General features: G+C 54.2%; 1 protein-coding gene across 4 annotated transcripts in view; it reads right to left on the reverse strand.

The window, feature by feature from the left end:
• The window catches only part of Wdr25 (WD repeat domain 25), a 128,505-nt gene that overhangs the window by 88,300 nt on the left and 18,795 nt on the right, over window positions 1–21,410 (reverse strand). For 3 of the 4 annotated variants that reach the window (XM_063241411.1, XM_063241412.1, XM_063241415.1), the window contains one exon: window positions 10,792–10,897. The exons of the other annotated variant lie outside the window; for it this stretch is intronic. In XM_063241411.1, coding sequence (XP_063097481.1) covers window positions 10,792–10,897 — 106 coding nt within the window. The remainder of the gene's footprint in view (window positions 1–10,791; window positions 10,898–21,410) is intronic. 4 annotated transcript variants of the gene reach the window in all.

Consider the following 21,410-nt stretch of genomic DNA (forward strand, 5'->3'; position numbering starts at 1 on the left):
ATATATATATATATATATATTTTTTTTTTTTTTTTTGAGACAGGGTCACTCTACCTCACTAAGTTGCCCATGGTGGGCTCAGATTTCCGATCTTCCTGCCTGAGACTCCAATCGTGCCGGGGTAACAGTCGTACGTCACTCTTCTGGGCTTGAGATATTTTTTGAGAAAAGCCAGGTCATACCGATCGGTTCCGTAATCTGGCATTCTGAATTATCTGGGTCAGGTGTATGTCCTGAATAAAGCACCCCACGGTACCAGGTTCTGTGCCAGGATCTAAAGCTACAGACTCTCCCATGACCCCTCTGGATTAACCTGAACGAGGTGTTTGTGCACCCCCAACCCAGCCCCGGTCCAGGCGCAGCCACACAGGGCCTGCTGACCCCCAGCGGCACCAGCAGAGGGATGGGGCGTTGTTCCCCGCAGGGCCTCACACACACACACACCCGACAGCCGAGGAGCCAGAGTGCAGGAAACCTGTGGCAGAAGTGATTAAGAGGCCGCAGAGAGAGCAGGAACTGGAAAAGACACAGTGGCAGCACCATTTCTCCTTCCCACTACTGCAACAGCGCATACTAAGACCAGGGCTCCCAGGCACGGGCAAAGCCAGCTTCGGGACAGTTTTAAAGTGGGCAAATTACAGGGAGGTGAGAGATTAAATGAAAATCTATCACATTACAAATACAGCCTGCAATTACTGGAATCCTATTTTTTTTTCATAAAGGAGTCACACAATAGTAACTCCGAGGTCTTCATAATAGTTTGCAATAAACTCTGTGGGATACTCACCACTTCTCCCTTGAAAAATCGACCTCGTAAACCAAAAAAAATAGCCGATGTCTCCGTCTCCTTCACAGCCAGCAGCCGGGAAGGCGAGCACAATGCCTTCCCAGGAGACTCGGCCTCACCCGTGGGCGGGCAAATTAAAACATCGAGATTTATTTCACGCCCACCAGGCGGTCAAAAATCAAGATCCCGACTAGACTAGGAGAGCAGGAGAGGGCTCGAAGGGATGGGAAGTCTCAGCACACTGCTGGGAGCCAAGAGCGCCCTGGCCATGCAGCTCAGGTCTCGGGGGACACCAGGCAGCGTGTCAAAGCAGGTCTGCCCAATCCATGACGCCCAGCTCCCCTTATGGGGTGGGAGGGTCCCTTCAAGGCCTGCTTCTGAAGACCAGAAAATAGAGCTTGGCGTACAGCTCAGCGGCACAAATGCCTGTCTGGCAAGTACGAGGTCGTGAGTTCAATCCACAGTACCAAGAAAAAAGACAAGACACTGTCTGTCTCCGAGCCAGGTCCTATGTGTCAGTCTGGCTCCCTGTCTCTGGACAGGGGATCCCAGAGCCATTGGTGAGGAAGACCAGGTCATGGGGAGAGGCCACTGTGGTGTTCCGGCCAAGGAGAGTGTGGCCAAGGTCCCTGCTGACACCCAGCATCCGTCACCGGGCCCCAGGTGAGCAAAGCCACGGCTGCAGGGCTGTCCCCCCACCCCACGCCACCAGCTGGGGGCCCCTCCCAACCACAGACTTCCAAGCATAAAGAAATGCACCGTTTTATGCTACTAAGTTTAGAGGACAGATAACTGGAAACACAGTCACTACAACACTCTGCAAAGACAAGAAGTAACAATGGAAGCTGCTCGGTCTATTCATCCATCGGAACGCTACACAGCGATTAACAGTGGTAGCTCCGCGGTAGCACAAGGGCCTGGGGTCCATCCCCTGAGCCCCCAAACAAACAAACAAAACAGAACCAGATGGACAGATAGCAGGAAACATGATGTGGGACGCTATACAAACTGGAAAAGGCCATCCAGTGTGGTGACATTTATATAAATCTTTGAAGTACAAGAATAGCCAGGTGTGGTGGTGCACGCCTGTAATCCCAGCACTCAGGAGACTGAGGCAGGAGGATCATTGCAAGTTGGAGGCCAGTCTGGGCTACACAGTGAGCGGGAGCCCAGCTGCACCACCTGTCTCAAAAAAAAAAAAATAGTACATACTGCTTATGGATAAATAACTGCAGGAAACCCTAAAAGCCACATCCTCCAATAGCAGGACCATGGCCACTGCTGCAGGAGGGTGTGGCTGTCGCTGTGTCCCCTCTATTTCATGCCTTTAAAAAGCAAAAGGAGGCCCCGCTATAACTATGGTAAAACGCCTGGCAGGATTATTTTGTCTTTCACCGGTTTCCCAGGATTAAAGCAGGTCACAAGTCGCACTCTTCTCCTCAGCCAAGCCCAGCTGGTTTGCATAAGGAGAGCAGTGCGACAGCCTGGAGGGGGCCTGCTCCCCGTGCGGTGAGCTCATGGAGGCCACTCCTGCAGCTCACACAGTAGGTGCTCAATAAACTCAATGAGCCAAAGTGGCCAAAGGGACCAACGGGCACAGCAAGATTCCTCCCCCTTCACTGGCTCTTAGGAATCGGGCAGAGAGCAAAGGACTTCTTCTAGACCGAGGGACAGCGCAGACTTAAAGCCCAAGGGTGAAGCACAGCGGCACCAGAGAGGGAGACACTCTTCCCAGCCCTGAGGCAAGCCCTCCTCTGCCCACACAGGACATCCCGTCCCCAGGGCTGGCAGCAAACACACTTATCATCTCATGATGAGGCCCAAATGCAGGGGTCGCTCTGTTTGAGGAACAGACACAGGCGGAAGACAAGACCTGCCCTGCTCAAGGTGAGAGAGAAGGGAAAGCTGCCACCAACAGACCAGGACTGAGACCAAAGGAGGCGTGGGGGGACAGAGGCAGCAGCGGTAAGGACAGGAGTGTGCATAGCCAGGCTCCAGCTGCTCAGCTTCACCGAGGACCAGACGCGGGCTCCCCCAGATCTCCTGTTCTCTACAACAAGTAAGCCTCCACTGGCGGAGTGAAGCCCCTCGGATTGGGTTCCTGAGGTTCCCGGCCAGGAGGTGCCCTTGGCGACACGGCGGTGAGCAGGGCCTGGGAGGGCATCTTTATTCACCTTTTCCTGCCTCTTGCTGTCTTCCAAATACTATTATGTTAACATTTTTCATTTAAGAAAATCTAAAAAAAGTGTTCTTACTCTTGGCTAGTTTTCTCCAGCTCTAGGAACCCAGCCTGGGAAAGATAACCACACCAGAGACAAACAGGATGACCACGGACAGCGGCTCTGCCTAGGACCCCTCAAAAACCTGCTCACCCAGAAACCCCCTCAGTCAGGCAACAAGAACGCAACTTGGTGAGCCCCAGTACAGCCACACGAAAGGAGAGGACCACGGTGATGGCCACGAAACAAGGAGACGCACAGGGCAAACGCTACTCACCCTGGACGTGGTCGCCTGCACCCATCAGAGGTGAGGAATGGGGCACCCGGGCCAAGGCTGTGTGCCTGGGGGCTCCAGGCCTCCAGATGCCCTCGAAAGGTCGGGCCACCGAGGGGGCTGAGGGGAGGGCTGCTCCTGGGGCGCTGCAGCCTCGGTCACAGACTGACCACCAGGCGAGCCAGGGTCACTCCCATCTACTCTCCAACCCCCACCCCGGGGCATCCATACCCAGAACACAGAAGAAGTGTCACAGCCCGGCCTTGCAAACGCAGAGTTCTTCCAAAACGAACACATCCCATTAATCAAAAGAGGTGGGGCTGGGGATTTAGCTCAGCGGCATAAGTGCCTGCCTTGCAAGCAGGCAGTCGTGAGTTCAATTCCCAGTACCGATAAAAAGGAAAAAGACCAAAAATAAAATCAAAAGGGGTGTATGTTCTGAGAGACCTTCGTAAGGAGAAGGTTCTGAGCTTTTCTATCCCCGGCCTTCGATACCGGGTCCAGGCCGGAGGTGCTAAGGGCCGGGGGATCAAGCTTGAGGTTCCGTCTCCTTACCTGTGATCCTCCAGCTCCAGAAACAACCTCTGATACCGGTGCTTGAAATTACTTGCTCAAAATTATAATTATTATATTAATGGAGATGACTGTAAAACTATCTCTCGGCTTCTAAATGAAAACACTAGGCTGCCAAACCTTGCAGAAGAAATTAAACTGTTAATGTGCTGAACGCTATTACATCTGCAAAGACATTACGGAGAAATTCCCCCACCACAGCAAGGAGAGACACCGGACTATATTGGAAACCTCTGTAAATTGCCTAATTATAGTTAATAAGGTCATCATCTTCCCACGAAATAGCCTTTCTGTTTTCCAACAGAGCTCTCGACAATTCTCCAAACTTCATTTTCGGCTCCCCAAGAAGGCGATTGATGAGGGCAGGCAGCAGGCGCAGCGAGCAAGGACCGGGACGGTGGCAGAGGCAGAGGGGCCCTGAGCAGAGAGCGACAGAACCTTCCGGGGGCCTGGGTCCCAGGGAGGACCCAGAGGGGCGGTGGGGCTCCTGGGAACTGGGGGGCCCCGCCCTGTGACCCCGGGACCCACGCCAGGTTCCTCCAACCGCAACTCCGCCCTTCCCTCCTAGGTGTGTCAGTCAGTTTTCTGTGGTTATAACAAACGCCTAGAGAAAAAGAACTCAAAGGAAAGGGTGTTTTGATTTTCAGTGCTGGGAACTGACCTCAGAGCCCCACAAGTGCTGGGAAGAAAACTCCACCACTCGGTTACACCCACAGCCCTCCGCTCCTTTGCTTTCTTTTTTTTTTTTTTTTTTGGTGAGGGAGGGTCTTGCTAACTTGCCCAAGCGAGAATCAAACTTGTAATCCTTCTATCTAAGCCTCTTCAGTGTCTGGGATCACAAGCATGTGCACCACACCCAGCTTAACGGAAGGGGCTGCCCTGGCTCATGGGTCCAGGGGTCTCCTTCCACGGTCGGTGGCTCCAGGTCCCCCGTGGGACAGTGCTGCAGGCGACCAGACCTTCACAGTGGATCCATGTGCTGAAGGCAGAGGGCATGGCTGGCTGCCCACACGCTGGGCAGAGGTGAGACGTGTCCCCAGAGACGCCCACGGGCCCTCCTTCTCCAGGCCCAGTGCCTCAGTTTCTGTCTTCCAATATCACCATCACCGTGTGGCTTCTCAATGGATTGATCCACAAGCCTTTGGGGACACGGAAAAGCCAAACCACGGCACCCAGGCTGCCCTGCCCAGTGTCCCTGCCTGTGGCTAAGGCAGGCAGACCACGCTACTCTGCCACCAGTCAGACTTCCCATTCTTTTTTTTTTTTTTTGTCTTTTTCCTTTTTATCGGTACCAGGGATCAAACTCACGACTGCCTGCTTGCAAGGCAGGCGCTTATGCCGCTGAGCTAAATCCCCAGCCCCAGCCGCACAGTTTTAATAGCTAGATCTTGGAAACCCACGTGCCTACCAAGAGATGAATGGCTCGAGAAAATGAGTGTTTACACTCAATGGAGGACTACCCTGCCATAAAGGATAAACTCGAGACATTCTAAGGTAAAGGCTGCATCTAGGAACTATATTTGTAAGTAAAATAAATCAGACCCACGGGTTTAAATACTGCTCTGTTTCTCTTGTGAGAAGCCCAAAGGTAAATAAGGCGGAGCATGGAGGGCAGACAGTGGGAAGCAGGAAGAACGTGTTCAAATGGGATGGGGGGGCAAAGAGAGGAGGGGAGGGAAGGAAACGGTGGGAAGGACGCTTCTGTAAATGGGGAGGGGAAGCAGGCTTAAGGTAGGGGCAGTGGGAAAAAGGGCCAGAGGTAAGATGCATCAGGGACAGGCACAAATTCCCTGTGGTGGATGTGATCATTAGGCATAGCCAACATGGACTAGCAAGATCATTTTTTTAAAGAAAGGCCAGAGCTGGGACATGGTGGGGACATCACTCCCTGAGCGCTGTACCAGACCACAGCCGTGTGAAAGGAAGACCAGGACATGCAAGTCACACCCGCAGCCAGCGTCGGGCCAGGTCACCAAGAAGCCCACATGCGAAGGTGACCGCAGGTGGGCAGTGGGCAGGAACAGTTGGGGTCACTGCTGGGGTGCAGGGGCGGGAAGCAAACGCACTCTCTGCCGGTAGCAGTCGACCCTGCAGCATCCAGGTGGCACCTCTGCAGGCTGCTCCCGCAGTCAGCAGCTCCCCCGCCAGGCCGCAGTGACGGCAGGAAAACTCGCGGTCTCCAGCGCCCCCATCCGCCAGAGAAGGAAATGCACCGGAGCTGAGCTCCCTGGAGGGAAGACAGCCAGGGGACCCTGGAGCCCAGCCCTAGGCAGCAAAGAGGACCGCGCTGAGAAGGCAAAGGCAGGAAAGGGCGTGTCGTGCTTGGGAACAACTGGAAAAACTCAAGGCACACAGTGGGGAGCCAGGCGGGCGGAGGACCGGGCCAGGTGGTGTGGGGCCAGCTCCCACCTACACTGTTTACAGGGCTGCGTCCTATACTGTCATCTAGGAACCAAGGAGTAAAATCAGTTCACAGGAACCAACAACAGGAGTCACAACCACAGCCATCATGGGCTCCAGCAACAACCAAACAAGGCACTTCCTGCACAGGGAAAAAACAGTGACAGGTGGTCACACCCTGGTGAACCCGTAGATCAAAAGGGCTCCCCATGCAAGGGCTGGAACCACGGCTGCCTCCTGTGCCTCTGCAGCCAGAGGCAGAAGGAAGCAGACAGCGGCAGGGCAGGGAAAGGAGTGAAGCCGGCGGTCAGCCCAAGAGCCAGCACGCAAGCCCAGCTGCTGGAGTGTCACACACCCCCCCCCCCAGAAGACACAGACCCCGGGGCCAGACACAGAGAGGGTTTATGGAGCAGGGTGACAGTCAATGCTGCACAACAAGCCGGGCAATGAGGGTCAGCTGTGTGCCCTGGATACTGTGGGCACGCAGAGAGGAGCCCCAATCTTCTCCAAGAGGCGGCTCCACCCCTGTACCAAGGGAGACGCTGTCTTTATGGCCCTGCAGTGTAAACAAACCCATTGTGGAGAGAGAGGATCTGCACTATCCGAGCTGCTCCATACGTGGCACTGTCTCAATCTGCTTTCTGTCGCTCTAGTAAAACAGGATGGTGCCAGCGTTCACCAGGCTCTGCTGGACCCCACCATCGTGCAGGTGCACGGCGGAGAGATCACGGGGCAGTGAGACCGAAGGCAGCCAGGGGCCGGGAGGGGCCGCCTCACCCTCTTTACCGGAACACGCTCCCCACTGACAGACCAGGGCTGCGCTCGGCGACCTAGCCCCCTTCCACTGCCCCACCAAGCCATGCCACCTCGACATCACCAACCAGCAGCCGCTTCCAGCCCAAGAACCCTCAGGAATGAATCCCATCGCACCGCAGCGAGTGCCGTGCTATCCCGGGAACTTCACCCAAACCTGGCACCGCCCTGACTGCCAGTGTCATCCACTGGTGCCACCCATCACCAAGTGTCAGTCGTCCTGTTCCCCAACCGCCCCTCTGTCGCTGTCAGCTGGACACCTGCAGGTGGTCTCCCTGCCCAGGCCCGCTCTGCCACCAGGAAACACTGGTGTCGTACAGCAGTGGCTGTGAGTAGGCAGTGCCACTTCCTACTCAGAACAGACAGTGTCTGGCGGGTGTAGTGGCACATTCCTTCTGTGTTTCCCTGAAAATCAGACCTAACTGGAAAATAAGTCCTAGCACGATTTCTCAGGATGCTTGAAACATAAGCCCTACAGGGGCCGGGTTTTAGCGCAGTGGTGTAAGTGCCTGCTTTGCAAATGCAAGGTCATGAGTTTGATCCCCCCCAAAAAAAGAAAGAAAAGAAAAGAAATATAAGCGCTACCCTCCAAAACTAAGCCCCAGTTAAGAATGTCAGCCAAGCTGGGTGTGGTGGGCCTGTGATCCCAGCACTCAGGAGGCCGAGGCAAAAGGATTGTTGTGAGTTCAAGACCAGCCTGGGCTACAATGTGAATTTAAGGCCAGCCTGAACTGCGCAGTGAGACCCTGTCTCATAAAGACAAAAAGAATGTCAGCCAGATGGATGCATGTAGCATGTCCACTGCAACACATGCTGGAGGGTCTGTGGGGAAAAGGAGCCCTGCTCCACTGTGGGTGGGGGTGCAGACTGGTGCAGCCATGCGGAAATCAGTGTGCAGATTCCTCAAAAAACTAGGACTGCAGGTCTCATGTGACCCAGTTCCCCTTCTGGGTATCTTCCCAAAAGAATTAAAAACATCATACCACAGTAATGTGCACCCATGTTAATAGCAGCACCGTTGGTAATAGCCAGATCTGGGAAACCACCTAAGTGTCCATCAACTGAGGAGTGGATAAAAAAGTTGTGGTATTTTTATATGATGGAATACTACTCAGCCATCAAGAAGGATAAACTGGAGACTTTTGTAGGTAATTGGATGCAACTTGAGACCATACTCATAAGTGAACTAAATCAGACTCACATGAGTAAACATCGTTTTGTCTCGCTAGTATGAGAAGCTGAACATTTTATATGTATATACACACACACACACACACACACACACACATATATTGTTAAGATAGTTACACTACTGATTTCCCTGAGTTCACTGAAGAGGAAGATTTGTGCTGGTACTGCTCAGACAACTGCAGGTGTCTTGAGCCCCAGGTGAATGATTTGGGATGACAATTCACAGTGTGCATACCATTGCTGCCCCCTGACTGATATGCTTTGAAATTTTAAAAAAACACAATTCAATATAAATACTAATACTTAGAGTAAATGGCAGCATACAACCAAGTCTGTGTAAATACCCCAGTGGGTGCCTGCAGCCCAACGTAAGCAGGTGGACTAGAGACTCACAGCAAATGGCCAATCAGGGCAGACCCAACACACAGACGACGCGTGCACTGGACAGCACTGTCCAGGCTGGCCTTGAACTCAGTGATCCTCCTGCCTCAGCCTCCCAAGTGCCAGGATTACAGGTGTGCACCACCACACTTGGCCAGAAGCCTTCAGTGAACCCTGGATTTAGTGGAGACTGTGTGAAGCCCAGGCAGCGAGAGGCCGTGGAGGGAAGAACCGTGGGATGGAATCACGCACAGCGCGGAGAACCAGGGTCCACGGAAGGACAGGCTGTGGCGGGGCTCTGCGGGAAAGGGGGCCCGGGAACCTCAGGCTGGAACTCAGGCTCAGAGAGTTGGGGGTGGTCTAAACAGAGATGACGTGACTGTATTTGAGTAAACGTGGATTTCGGTACATGAATAAAAACAAGACATCCCCAGAAAACAAGCTCTCTTGTGTCTTTTGGATTAATGTAAGACCCAGTCTTATTTCCAGGAAAATTCAGTATAATCCCAGCTCTCAGGAGGCTGAGGCAGGAGGATACTGTGCATTACTGTCAGCCAGCACTACATTGTGAGGTCAGGGGCAGCCTGAGCAGCTTGGGAGACTTTGTCTCAAAAAACCAAAGACAGGTAGTTTCTTATAGAAGTGAAGGCACAACTACCCTACAACTGCCCAGCATCCGCTCCTGGATGTTTACCTAAGAGAAATGTCATCTGTAAACAGCAATCTTCACCGCAGCACAATCTCTGATAGCCCCAAACTAGAAACAGACCAAGCATCACACCAGGAAAATGAATGAACACCATGTTCCCAAACGGCAGACCACCACTCAGCACTCAAAATGGGCACAGTGGACAGATCACAAAAACATTTGCCACCGGGAAGAAGCCAGGCGTGCGAGACCCTATGTGGTGTAATTCTGTTCACATGAAATGCTAAAACGGGAAAACGGTCCGCGGTGACAGGAAGCAGATCTGTGCTGCCTGGGACAGGTGGGAGGTGGAGTGATTGACTGGTAAACAGCACCAGGACCGTTCCAGGAATGGGTCACCTCCTGACTGGGCCGATGGTCACATGAGTGTGAAGATTCCTCAAAACCCTTCTCAGAGGTGGGCGTGGGGACACATACCTGTAATCCCAGCACTTGGGAGGCCGAGGCAGGAGGATTGTGAGTTCAGGACCAATCTGGCCTCCATAGTGAGTTCAAGGCCAGCCTGAACCACATAGTGACACTCTGTCTCAAAAAGACATCAAGGGGTCAGGGGTTTAGCTCAGCAGTTCAAGCACTTGCCTGGTAAGCGGGAGATCTAGTGTTCCATTCCCAGCACCAAAAAAAGACATTAAAAAAAAAAAACAGGGGCCGGGGATATAGCTCAGCAGCAAAGCACAAGGTCATGAGTTTGATCCTCAGCACCAAAACAAAACAAAACAACCATCTCAGTCGCCTGACTGGTAGATCAGACCACTATGAGGCTCATTTAGTTTGCTGAAGTTACGAGGCCCGTGGCTCTCCACTTCGTTCCGAACAACCTCTAAGGCTTTGGTGGCCTGTAAGGCTTTGGAGCCTCTGGTGATCTCACAGCTGCCTGCCGCGATGCTGAAGACGCAGTTGAAAGCCTGTGTTTACGTTTAATTTAGTAAGCTTGGCCTGCGAGCCTGTTTCGATTCATCTTGTAGACTGAGGATGCAGCGCATGATACAGCCCTGGCCTAGCTTACCTGAGGTCCTGGCTTCAATTCCCAGCACCGCCCCCACCAAAAACCCCTCAATATAACAAATGCAGAAATTCTGTATTTTTCTTGCACATTGCAAGCAACTGTATGCACCCACCCTAGACGTCCTAAGAACAACATCTTCGGCACACCCCAAACTAGGGACCCCTGAGCCCAAGCACTTCCTAAGGGCTATTTCCTTTCATCTCCCTAAAGCTCTACAGGAAATGCATGGGGCACCGAGGATATTTAGCTTCACAGGGAGGCGCAGGCTGCTGGACCTCCGGCAGAGGTGGCCCACCAGCTGCCTCCGAGTTTCTTTCAGTGATGTCACAGCCTTGCAAAGCTGTTTCCAGTGGCTGCTGTGACGTAAAGTATCAAGGGAAAATCAGCGTGGAACAGGAAAAAGAAGGGGCAGTGTCAGCCAGGGGCGGGGGTGCTCACCTGTGATCCCAGCACTAGGAGGCTGAGGCAGGAGGACTGTAGCACGCTTGAGACCATCCTGGGCTACAAAGGAGCTTGAGATCAGCCTCAACTGCAGAGCAAGGCCCTGTCTCAAAAAGACAAGGAGGAGGAGGAAGAGAAGGGAGGGAGGAGGAGGGGAAGGAGAGAAACATTACAGTCAGGAGTTGTGAGAACAATTAGAATCAGGATGTAGAATTTATATTATTGTTTTATGATGGTCACCCAGAGTTAACACAAGGAAGTGCAGGAAATCTGTCCATAACACCAAAGACCCAGAGTATTCAGCCTGGATCCCACAGCAATGTCCTGCATGAGTCCAGATGGAAACCTAGAGCCCATGACAAAGCCTCCCACCAGTCCAACCAGAGGTCTAGAGCCCACGAGAAGGTCTCAGGCCAGTCTGTCTTATTGATCCATGCTGGGAAGGGCCAAAGGTCAGCGGTGGAAGCCAGAAAGTCCACACCAGCAGGGTGAAGGAGCTGTGCTGGTCGGTTGAGGGTTCTACGCTGGAGCCGAGAAGTCACGCTCACAACAAAGACCAGGGCTGTCCTGAAAGGTACCACAGCCATCTTCAGTGACATGCTCCTCCGATGATAAGAACGGTCGAGTACATGCCAGGAAGCCAGCATAGCAAGCTTCTCCTGGAGATTAAACAGCGCACATCTTCCCCTCCGGAGCCAGGAAGCGATGCTCGATGTATAGACCAGAGCTCCCCCAAAGTGAACCACAGCCACTCTCACCAACAAGGTCCTGAGCTCCTCCGATGACAATTGTCAAATTCACACTGGGGAAGCTAGTCATGACAGGCTCCTCGAGGGGAACCAATGGCTCAAACAGCAACACTCAGAGAAACCCACAACGCCTCACTCATCTTCTCCACGTCTCTGTTTATGCTGGCAACTTTCCTCAGGTGGAACATCTACGCTCAGCACCATGCTGATTTAATTCAGCTGGTGTCAAGTTGACCACCAGTTTTAACCCATAATAAGAAAGAAGAGGAGGAAGAGAAAAAGGAGGAGGAAGAGGAAGAAGAAGAGGCTGTGCTCAACCTGCTTCCTGAATTTGAGAACCAACCAGTGGGGCGGGGTCAGCACATCAGTGTTTGCTAAGTTGTTTGGTTACCCTGACAATAAGCCAGGCATGTGGCTGCGGCTCTGAGTTAAAGAGCTTTTCCTCGCCATCTCCTGGACTCCCAGAGGTGCCTGAGAGTAAGTTTCTCAGGACCACAGGATGCTAAAGTGACTGTGGCCCAAAGGCCTGGGCACCAGGAGCACTTGAGACTGTCATTGTCTTCAGTAGCTTACAGATGGGGAAACCGAGGCACCAAAGGATTCTTCACCCAGCACCACAGAACAAGGCAGGGAGGTACCAGCATCACAAGGAACGGCACAGGCCACTCGGAAACTCATTTAGCGCTGCGTGGTTCCCGAGAGACACGGGTAAACTCCGGAAACCAACCAGGGTCGGGGCAGATCCGCCACAGGCCGCGGAACAAAATCAAGAGTGCGCAAGAACACTGGGCTGAGGTGCCGGCCGTGGCAGAGGGCTTACGTAGCTGCCCACAGCCCGGGTAAGATGCCCAGTCCTGCAAAGCGAAGAGAGGCCGGATATCAAGGCCTGGCTGGTGGCTGCAGTGACCAATGACGCTCCCTTCCTGGGCCTTCTCCGCCTCACTCCAGAGGCCGAAGGAGGCTCCTGGGGACCCTCCACCCCACCCCAGCCCACCCGAGGCCAGGCACCTGCCCGCACAGGTGTGGGAAGGGGCTCGTCCTGCCGCTCCTGAGCTCGGTGCCTGCAGCCCCAAGGCCCCTCTGCCGTCCGGTCCCCGCTGGAAACTCGGGAGGGCTCCGGCCCGGAATGTTCTTATTTTTAAACACTTGTTTTCTCCAGTGGTAAAGCTTCGTGCGGCCACTGCAAACAATTAATATCAAGAGAGACTCACGGAGCGATGGAAGGGGGAAGGTAATTATTATCAACAAAACCAATGAGAGGGAACAAATGTATTGGGCCCAAAACCTAATAAAATAAGTGTGCGGATTCTGGAGCAGCTCCGCGGGAAGCAAATTACTCCTCGGCATCTTCACAGACAATACGCAGGAGAGGAAACTTATTAACCCGCGCCACGTTGGCCCCAGCATTAACCTGTCTCCCCGACGCACTTAACTCCTAGCCGGCAAACCGCTTATTTAACTTGCATTAGGACACCAGGGCCAGCGTAGGTTTGCTACTCACGGCCTCAGATTCAATTTCGAGGGATCCCTGTTCCAATTTCCTGCAGAAAGTTACTCTGTGTTCTAATACATCAGTGTCAGGAAACACAGCCTTTACTTAATTTCTTCTCATTATTCATACAACCAGGGATCACCCAGGGCAATTTCTCCTCTTTTCTGGGCCTAACCACAATGATGGGGCTTTTACTTTTCATCTTTTCAAGCGTCAGTTGCTCCGAGGTCTCCCCTGCCCTCGAATGCAGGCCCTTTAAGGAGACCCTGGACCAGCCTGGGGAGATTCGGTGGTCTCCACACACCATGACACAGCTGGAATGTGACACTCGAGCTGTCAGTATCTCTGATCGCTTCATACTCTAAAGGAGTCTACAAGCACGGGGGCCAGCCCCCCAGACACCCCAACACTTTGGGCCAGTTAAGCCTCCATGGTGGCCTAGAGCCCCCAATGCAGCTCCGGGCCCCCAACTTGACCTGCAGAGCTGCTGCCTGAAGCGGCCATGAGATAGGTGACAGGACTGCTCTTCTGGGGGACTCCCTGGGGTGGCTTCAATTTCCCAGCTCCCCTTCCCCAGAAGCCACCCCTGAGACCTTCATGGCCCCCCCCCCATCCCTAAGCACATGCTGCAGTGCGTTCATCTCAGTATTCCATGCATAGAATGAATCAGGGCTCCAAACTTCCTTTTGCAAAACATACTTTTAATAATACCATAATAGAAAAATGATACACACATTTTATCTCCTGTAACACACGAGGTGTTTCTCTAGGATGAGCCTATAGCATAGGTTGTTTTAATAATCAGAAGAAAACAAAATTATTAAAAGGGAAAATCGTTCACATAGATTTCTTTTTAAAAAATAACAAACACCTCAGGCACAGAAAAGACGAGCCGGAAAGGCCTGCGTCGCCTCCTGGCGTCATCGGCTGATGTTCGCTGGTAATTACTTTTGTCCCTTCAGAGGAGCAAAATATCACAAGTGTTTGGAAAAGGTCTGATGAGTCAGCCAGCGCTGTGCATCTCCGATGCGTCACCGGGCTCCGCGCTGCCTGCGTAAATATTCATAATCTCCCCACTCAACTCCGGCCGTGGAGACAGAGGGGGGGCGCTCAGGGCCAAGGGAAAGGGGCGCCTGGGGGCTGGGGGCTCGGATCTGATCCCCAGGGCCCCTCTGCGGGACCCCCACAGTGACACCCACCAGGCGTGAGTGGCACTGAAATCCAACAATCAGTATGCAAAGCGAGAGAGTTTTCCATTGCAGACAAAGGTCTAAGCCCTAAGAGGGTCTCCTTCCCTACCTCTATGCTCAAATCTGGAGACAAGATGGGAGGGCTCGGAGTGGTGGCACTGCTCTCCCAGGCTGGGGACAATGTGACCCCGCCCTCCTGTTGCTCCCTGCCTGTCTTGGGGCTCTAGCCAGGTCTGAGAGGTCCATGAACTTCCCAGGGCTCCCAGGTCCTGAAGTAGAAAATGCCAGCTCACACCCATCCTCCCGCCCAGGGTGCCACTCCCCAAGGCAGGTGCATCAAAGACACCCCCCAGGAAGGCAGTGGAAGGCCCAGCACCCTCCACTTGCCCCGTCCTGGTGCCAACCCTGCCAAGAACCTGGTCACCACTGTGAAAAAGGCCCACACGGCTGGTCTGGACCAGGCGACCTCCCTGTGCCCGCCTCCCCAAAGCTGAGAGGATGGATGGGACTTTGAGGTAAAAGCCTCTCCACACCTGGACACCCAGAGGTGCATGCCTGAGAGGAAACAGGGTTACTAATGTCAAAGGAGGACAGTTATTTATCCCCCAAAGGCCGGCACATCAGGAAGAATCTGAGAGCAACTTCAGGATGAGAACTTGTAATTGCCTAATCCCTCAGAAGCTCTCCGTCACTAAGATGCTCGCTGCAGGCCCGGCTGTTCACTGAGCTTCCTCCCGACGGCATCAGCAAACTGTGTCCTCAGGTAACACTGGCCCTGCACAGCTCCTCCCGACACCCTCTCCTCCCCCCAGCACGCACCATCGCAGAAGGAAGGGGAGTCCGTCCGGGATTTCCCACGGGGGGGGGGGCTCGAGTGCCCCTGCCCTCCCCACGTCCTCTCGGCTTGTCCTTCCCACACATCTCCCTTGCCCTGTCCTCAGCAGGCAGGGAGTACCACGGCTTTGAACTTGCATGTCCTGGAGCCTGAGCCCTGGCCACCACCGTACCCACCCACTGCCTCCCACTAGGCTGTCCCCTGTCCCCTGAGCAGCCTGTGCACAGTGACATCCAGGTGGATTTCTGTGGCAGCAGCGTCCCTGAAGCCTTCCCATTGTCCCTGCACTGCAAGGTACCAAAAGCAGAGGAGCCCCTGCCCCAGGAGGGGCTGCCACACCCACCCGTGAAGCAGACAGCCTGGCCCAGGCCCTCAAAGACAGCCCCGGGAGCAGTCAGCTCCACCCAAGACCAACTTAAGTCCCTGGCTCAACAGCTTAACAGGATGAGTGGGGCCAGGAAGCCACCCAGATTCTGCCGGCCGGGGAAAGCCAGGAGAGCAAGAGGACACAAGTTGGGAGGGCGAGAGGCACACCCAAGCACAGGGCACCCAGTTCAGTGCTGCCAGGAGGAGCCAGGAACCGCAGAGAGGGGCGTGCTTCGCCTCCTGGGACTGGGTCAAGGGGGAAACAGAGAAACGACCCGTGGGAGGCAAACTCAGCTCTCAGGGCCAGCCCCGCCCCTCCCTCTGACCCTCCAGCAAAGCAAGCATCCGGAGCCAAAGTCTGCCATTGCCTCCAGGCAGCAGTTCTCGTCCTACCCACAGAGTCTGCACCAATGTGACCTCGCTCCACGCACGCCACACCGCCGGGCAGCCAGAAACCTGCAAACGGGAATTAACGTAATGCTCTGCTTGGCAGTACTTCCCTGGGCCAATGGGCCGTTCACACGCACTCCCTGGAGGCTGCCAGACGAGCAAACTGGAATACTGATGGCTGCAATCACCTGGGCCAAGCACCTTCTGTGCGTTTCAATTAGAAGAGAGGCTCACCATGCTAATTCCACCTCATCCCAGCCAGCTCCACCCTGGGCAACGAGGGAGTGGGCTCCTAAAAGTGCAATTAATCAGCAACCTATTAATGGACTCACGCCTCCACACTGATTTACACTGTGGTTTCAAATGATACCTATCCACTTCCTGTCTTCAGTGCTAAGCTGAGGGAAGGAGCCAGCGGGGGCTGAGCCCGTGCCTGGCTCGGGCAGCACACAGGGCCCTACTGGCCGAGCGCCACAGGAGTCAGCAGGGCAGAGGCCAGAGAGAGCCACAGCTCGAACTGGCCTACCAGCTCCTCCCCGAGAGCCCCAGAGATCCCATAATTCCCCAGGCATTGTCCTGCTCTTGGCCACATGTTTTAGCAGTAAGCTCTCCTATTCAAGGTGGCCCAGGCCAGCTCTGCCCCCTCCAGCACAGCAGGGCACCCCCTGGATGCCCTGAGGGAGGAGGCAGATGCCACAGGGGCCTCCCCAGAACCAGGGCAAGGAAGGGATTTTTCCTTTTTTTTTTTTTTTGGGGGGGGGGTGCCGGAGATCAAACTTGCAACCTCAAACTTGCCAGGCAGGTGCTTGTGCTGCCGAGCTAAATCCCAGACCAGAAGTGATTTTTCTTTGTGCATCCTTTTGTCTCTTTTGAATATTGTACTTAAAAAATTGTAATTCTCCCTGGCAACCATTTTTGGGACACTTCAGCTATGGAAGCCCAGAGAGGAGAGACAGGTCACCACGCATAAGGAAGCTCCCCTGTCAGTTTCTCAGAGAGAGAGAGAGAGAGAGAGAGAGAGAGAGAGAGAGAGACCCTCCTGACCTGAAGGTGTCCCTGTTTAGGTCTGCTGCTCGGCAGGAGAGGTGTCAGCCTTGTGGCATTTTTTTTTCAATGGCATGACTACATTAAGAGAAGAAGCAGACCAGGCTTTATCACAAACTAACCATCCAGCAAAACAAAGCGCTCAGATTCATATAAAACTTTAGTTTGAAAATTAGTCATAGCATCAATGGTAGGGCTGATGTTTAATGAACAGAATGGGGCTGGGCATAGTGGTGCACTCCTGTCATCCTGCACTCAGGAGGCTGAGGCAGGAGGATCGTTGCAAGCTTGAGACCAGCCTGAGCTACAAAAAGAGCTCAAGGCCAGCCTGAATTGCACAGCGAGATCCTGTCACAAACAGACAAAATAAAGAACAGAATGGGATCTAAGGTAAAAATACTCATGAAGGAAGACCTGAGCTGGTGCGGGTGGATTAATGTGGATTAACACACACCCCGAAACCCGCAAGGGCCGAGACATCCCGACCACCTCTCCAGCCCTCACGCCAGGTCCCCAGTGCCGTGTCTATCACGGGCACTTGCTGTCGGGCCTTGGCTGTTTCACAGCGGCTGCACACTGTTAGGAACTTTTTCTCTGCTTGCTTAACGACTTCCTCTGGCGGTCACATGGGGAGAAAATCGATGCAGAATGGTGAAGGCTCATTGCCTCTCTCCACGGGAAGGGTCCCGGCCACCTGTAACCCTCTCATTACCTGGTGGCACCACAGCTGGTGCAGAGATTGCCAAACTGCTCAGCTTTAAAGGGCCTCGGAGACCACAGGCAAACCTCTGCAGTCAGCAAAGGAGGGGCCCCAGGCCCAGAGACTCACTGCCTGACCTGCCAGAGCCTCCGCTGAAGCAGGTGCAGGCCCCTGGCCACCGGCGGCCAGCTGGTCGCTCTGTCCTGCCCCATGTCCCACCTGTCCATGGCAAAAGCCACAGGAAAGAAATGAGTCTCTCTCCCCAGCTCAGCCTGGAAAGTCAGGAGGCCGCTTTTTTAGGAGAGCAATAACAAAGGGAAGAGGCGAAGTGTCTGAGCTCAGGCTGTCCTTCCGACGTGATGGATGGAAAGCTTTGGGGAGGAGATGCAACAGGGCGCGATTACACCAAGGTAATAACAGCTGTCACACGTCACCACCTTGTGACAGAGGGCACTCGGGAAGAAGTTACAAATAGAAAGCTTTCCCTCTGCCTTGTGAGGAGCAGAATAATAACTCACCTAAATTGTCAAGATCTGTTCCGGGCGGCATTCGTGCAATAAAGCGAGGTTCAGAAACCCTCCCGTGCCATTACGGGCACTGACGGAGGAGCAGTAATAACCGGGTTTTAAAAGCCTCCAATGATTGAGCCAAAGTACTTTCGGCACTTACCCCTCTTTCATCAGCACCTACCAAAGCCAGCAGTACCCCAGGAGGGCCACCGGTGAGAGCCGGACGAGACCGCCCCCTCCCAGGCGTCCCCTCCATGAGTGACACCAAGCCCTCGAGCTCCAGGGAGCCGATGATGAGAGCGGCAGGAGGAAAGACACCAAGCCGAGAAGCGCAGCAGGGCACAGATCGTGTTCCAGGGGCACAGAGCAGGCTTCGGGGGGTACATCCCCCAGTGACAGCCGCCCCTGCTGCCCCTGCCCGCTAGCACATTCCCGTTCCTCTAGCAGCAGAAACACAGTAAGACGCACATCCCCCCAGATTTAAACAAAATTTTTTTAAAAGACCACAGGACATGTGGGTACACAGCCCTGCGGGACAGGCTGCAGCGGGGCGAGGGATGGATCCAGCAGGAGACCCACCTGGCAGCAGCCCGGAGGGCAGGGTACTCGGGGTCACCTGAGCAGGGGGCCCTGGGCTCAGGGGACGAGGGGGTGGCACAGTGGGCAGGACTGCCAGGTCACCCGAGTCACCAGGCAGGGAGGAGAGAGGCCACCAAAATCATCAGGCGGTGGGTGAGGCGGGCGGGGTGGGCCCTAGACCCAGGGCAGCGGGCAGGTGCAGAGCGCACGCCCCACGCAGGCTGGCTCCCCTCTCCCCGAGACAGGAGGGAGCCCCCAGCACCCCGGGAATGGGCAAGCAGCCACAGACGTGCCCCGGAGGCTTGGAGGAGATATTATTGCAAGACAAAAACTGAATTATGAAATCCGCAAGCAATAATTAGTTTAAATTACTACTTCTACTTGAATAATTAAACACGCTTATTTTCACTCACTGATGTTTTATTCATTACCATACATCTTTCCTGAAAGTTGTTTTTAACGTGAATATTCTTTTATTCGTAAAGATCCCACAGAGATTTACTATGCTAATTTACCTTTCCTCTGAAATAAAAACAATAAGCAAACACTCCCCGATTAGCACCCATCGGTCGGTGTATGTGGGGTCCATTATCAACTGAAGTCCCAGCCACGTGGCGGGAGACGGTGGGTAGCTGTGAAGTTATTCACGCACCGCAGCTTCCTCCTGCAAGGCCCATGTTTAAATACGCTCCGAGTGATTATGAAAATGAAAAGACCCACGTGCAGAAAGAGCATTTAGGCACAGATGGGAAGTGCTGGCTTTTCATCACATCCTCTATTAATGAAAATGTTTTTGCATTTCCACAAATAATGTTTGAATTTTATAAGTCTTATTTTCACACCCCGGAGCCACGACACATAGAATAAAGCTTAAGGTTTTCATTAAACAGTTACCTTTGGGAATAAGGACCCACTTAAATGTAATCCGCGAGCTAACTCTTCCCTGCAGGGCTATTAGCCGGTGCTGCCCGAATGGCAAAACTCCAAATCCCAGCTAATGCCAACAAGCTGGGTCTCAGTCAGACCTGGCATGGGACAGCTGCCATCGGTCCTGAGCCAGCCCGGCGGAGGACCTGAGCCAATGGCCCTCCGAGGAGACCGCAGGGCCTCGTTAGTGTGCAGGCCCTTGGTCTTCAGCTGACTGGCAACAGCTGGACTCTCTGGACCACGGTGACAAGCAACCAAGAAATGTCACGGCGGCCCAGTGCCCACACGCCGGCCTGTCACTGGAGGGACTGGGCCCCCTGGCCTCGCCTTCCCTGCAGCCATCCTCCAACATGTTAGAGGAGAATCTGAATTTTTAAGGCGCCAACTAGACTTCTCTTTGCCCAGCATCCCCTTTCTTCTCCCCGGCAACTGCACCAACCCTCCGCGGGGCCGCAGCCCACCGCCCCTGGCCCAGTGCTTCCCCTCTAGCTTGCTAGAGGTAAACTTGGGTGAGGTTTTGTTTTTGTCTTTTTCTTTTTCTCTCCCTCCCCCCACCGGTGGTAAACGGTCTTCTAGAAAGACAGACAGGAAAGTGACTTTCTTAAATTCCAAAGTTTCCAAATGAAAAACAACCACCCACTGGACAGAGTTTTGGGGCGCAGCGTGGGCTTGGCCTTTGGAAGACGAGGGGCCTCCTGGAGGCCCCAGGCCAGGGCTCCGCTGGTCCCAGAAGTCAGCGTGATCTGAGTCATCGTCCTCAGAAGCATCGCGAAGGAACGAAGGAACGCAGAGCCTGCTAGCTTCTGTTTCCCTGGCAACAGCTTCACTGGCCTGTGGCAGGGGAAGGAGTGGGAAAAGGGAATTGGAAATGGAGAGGGGACAGCCAGCCAGGAAGAAGGGGCACGGGGAGGTGGAGGTGCGGGCAGGGGCCAAGGAGGCAAGAGGAAGGCGACGCTGGAGGGAAGCTGGGGCGGGAGGGCGGCAGGGGACGGGCGGAGGACACCGAGTGTGCAGCACTCTGCGCACGAGAACACCCCAGTGCCACTCCTCCGGCACAGCGTTTCACCTCCGTGACCGCCTCGGACACACTTGACTTGATTACTGAGGAACCGCGGCAAAGCTGCGTGAAAACCTCCCTGTGGCGAGCACCTGAGTCCAAGGCAGCCCAAAGGCTGGCCGGGCTCAACCCTGGAGGACCACGTGGAGGACAAGGAGGGAGAAGGGGGTCTCGGTACACGCCGCCATCGGCCACCTGACGGGCAGGGAGCCCGCTCCCTCTCAGGCCCCGGCCAGGACTTAACGGGAAAGGGCTCTCAAAAGACGTCCAGCCCGAGGGCCGCTGTCACATGGGGCTCCTGTCCCTTCAATGGGACTCAGCTAGGGGCCACGTGGAGGGGGTTGGTGTGCACAGAGAACTTAGGGTAAGGGGCCAGAGCACCCCACAAACGCACCAGCCACTGCAGTAACCCGAGAGCCCTGGCAGCACCCGCCGGTACCCAGGTATGCTGCGTGGGACCCAGGAAACGGAAGAAGAACGTTAGTGGAGGAACTGGTGACCCCCAAGTCAAACACGCGGTCCAGTCAGCAGAGCCGCACTGAGCTGGACTTCTCTCTCAGGTTTGCAGATGCACCAGGACTATGTAAGATGTCAACAGGGAGAAGGGGGGCTGTGAAGGACTCTATCATTTTCACAGCATTTCTATAAACCTGAAACTTTGTCTTCTTAAGTTTTAGAGCAAAACATAACTCTCTCGTTTTTCTCACCATGATTTTATCTTTCTTATATAAAAACCAATGCCCTGGACAGGCCTTAACTACCATCAAGTTTTGCAGCC

This window comes from Cavia porcellus, unplaced genomic scaffold (genome assembly GCF_034190915.1).
Source record: "Cavia porcellus strain 051 isolate PalLab524CR breed Dunkin Hartley unplaced genomic scaffold, mCavPor4.1 scaffold_31, whole genome shotgun sequence".
Taxonomy (NCBI): domain Eukaryota; kingdom Metazoa; phylum Chordata; class Mammalia; order Rodentia; family Caviidae; genus Cavia; species Cavia porcellus.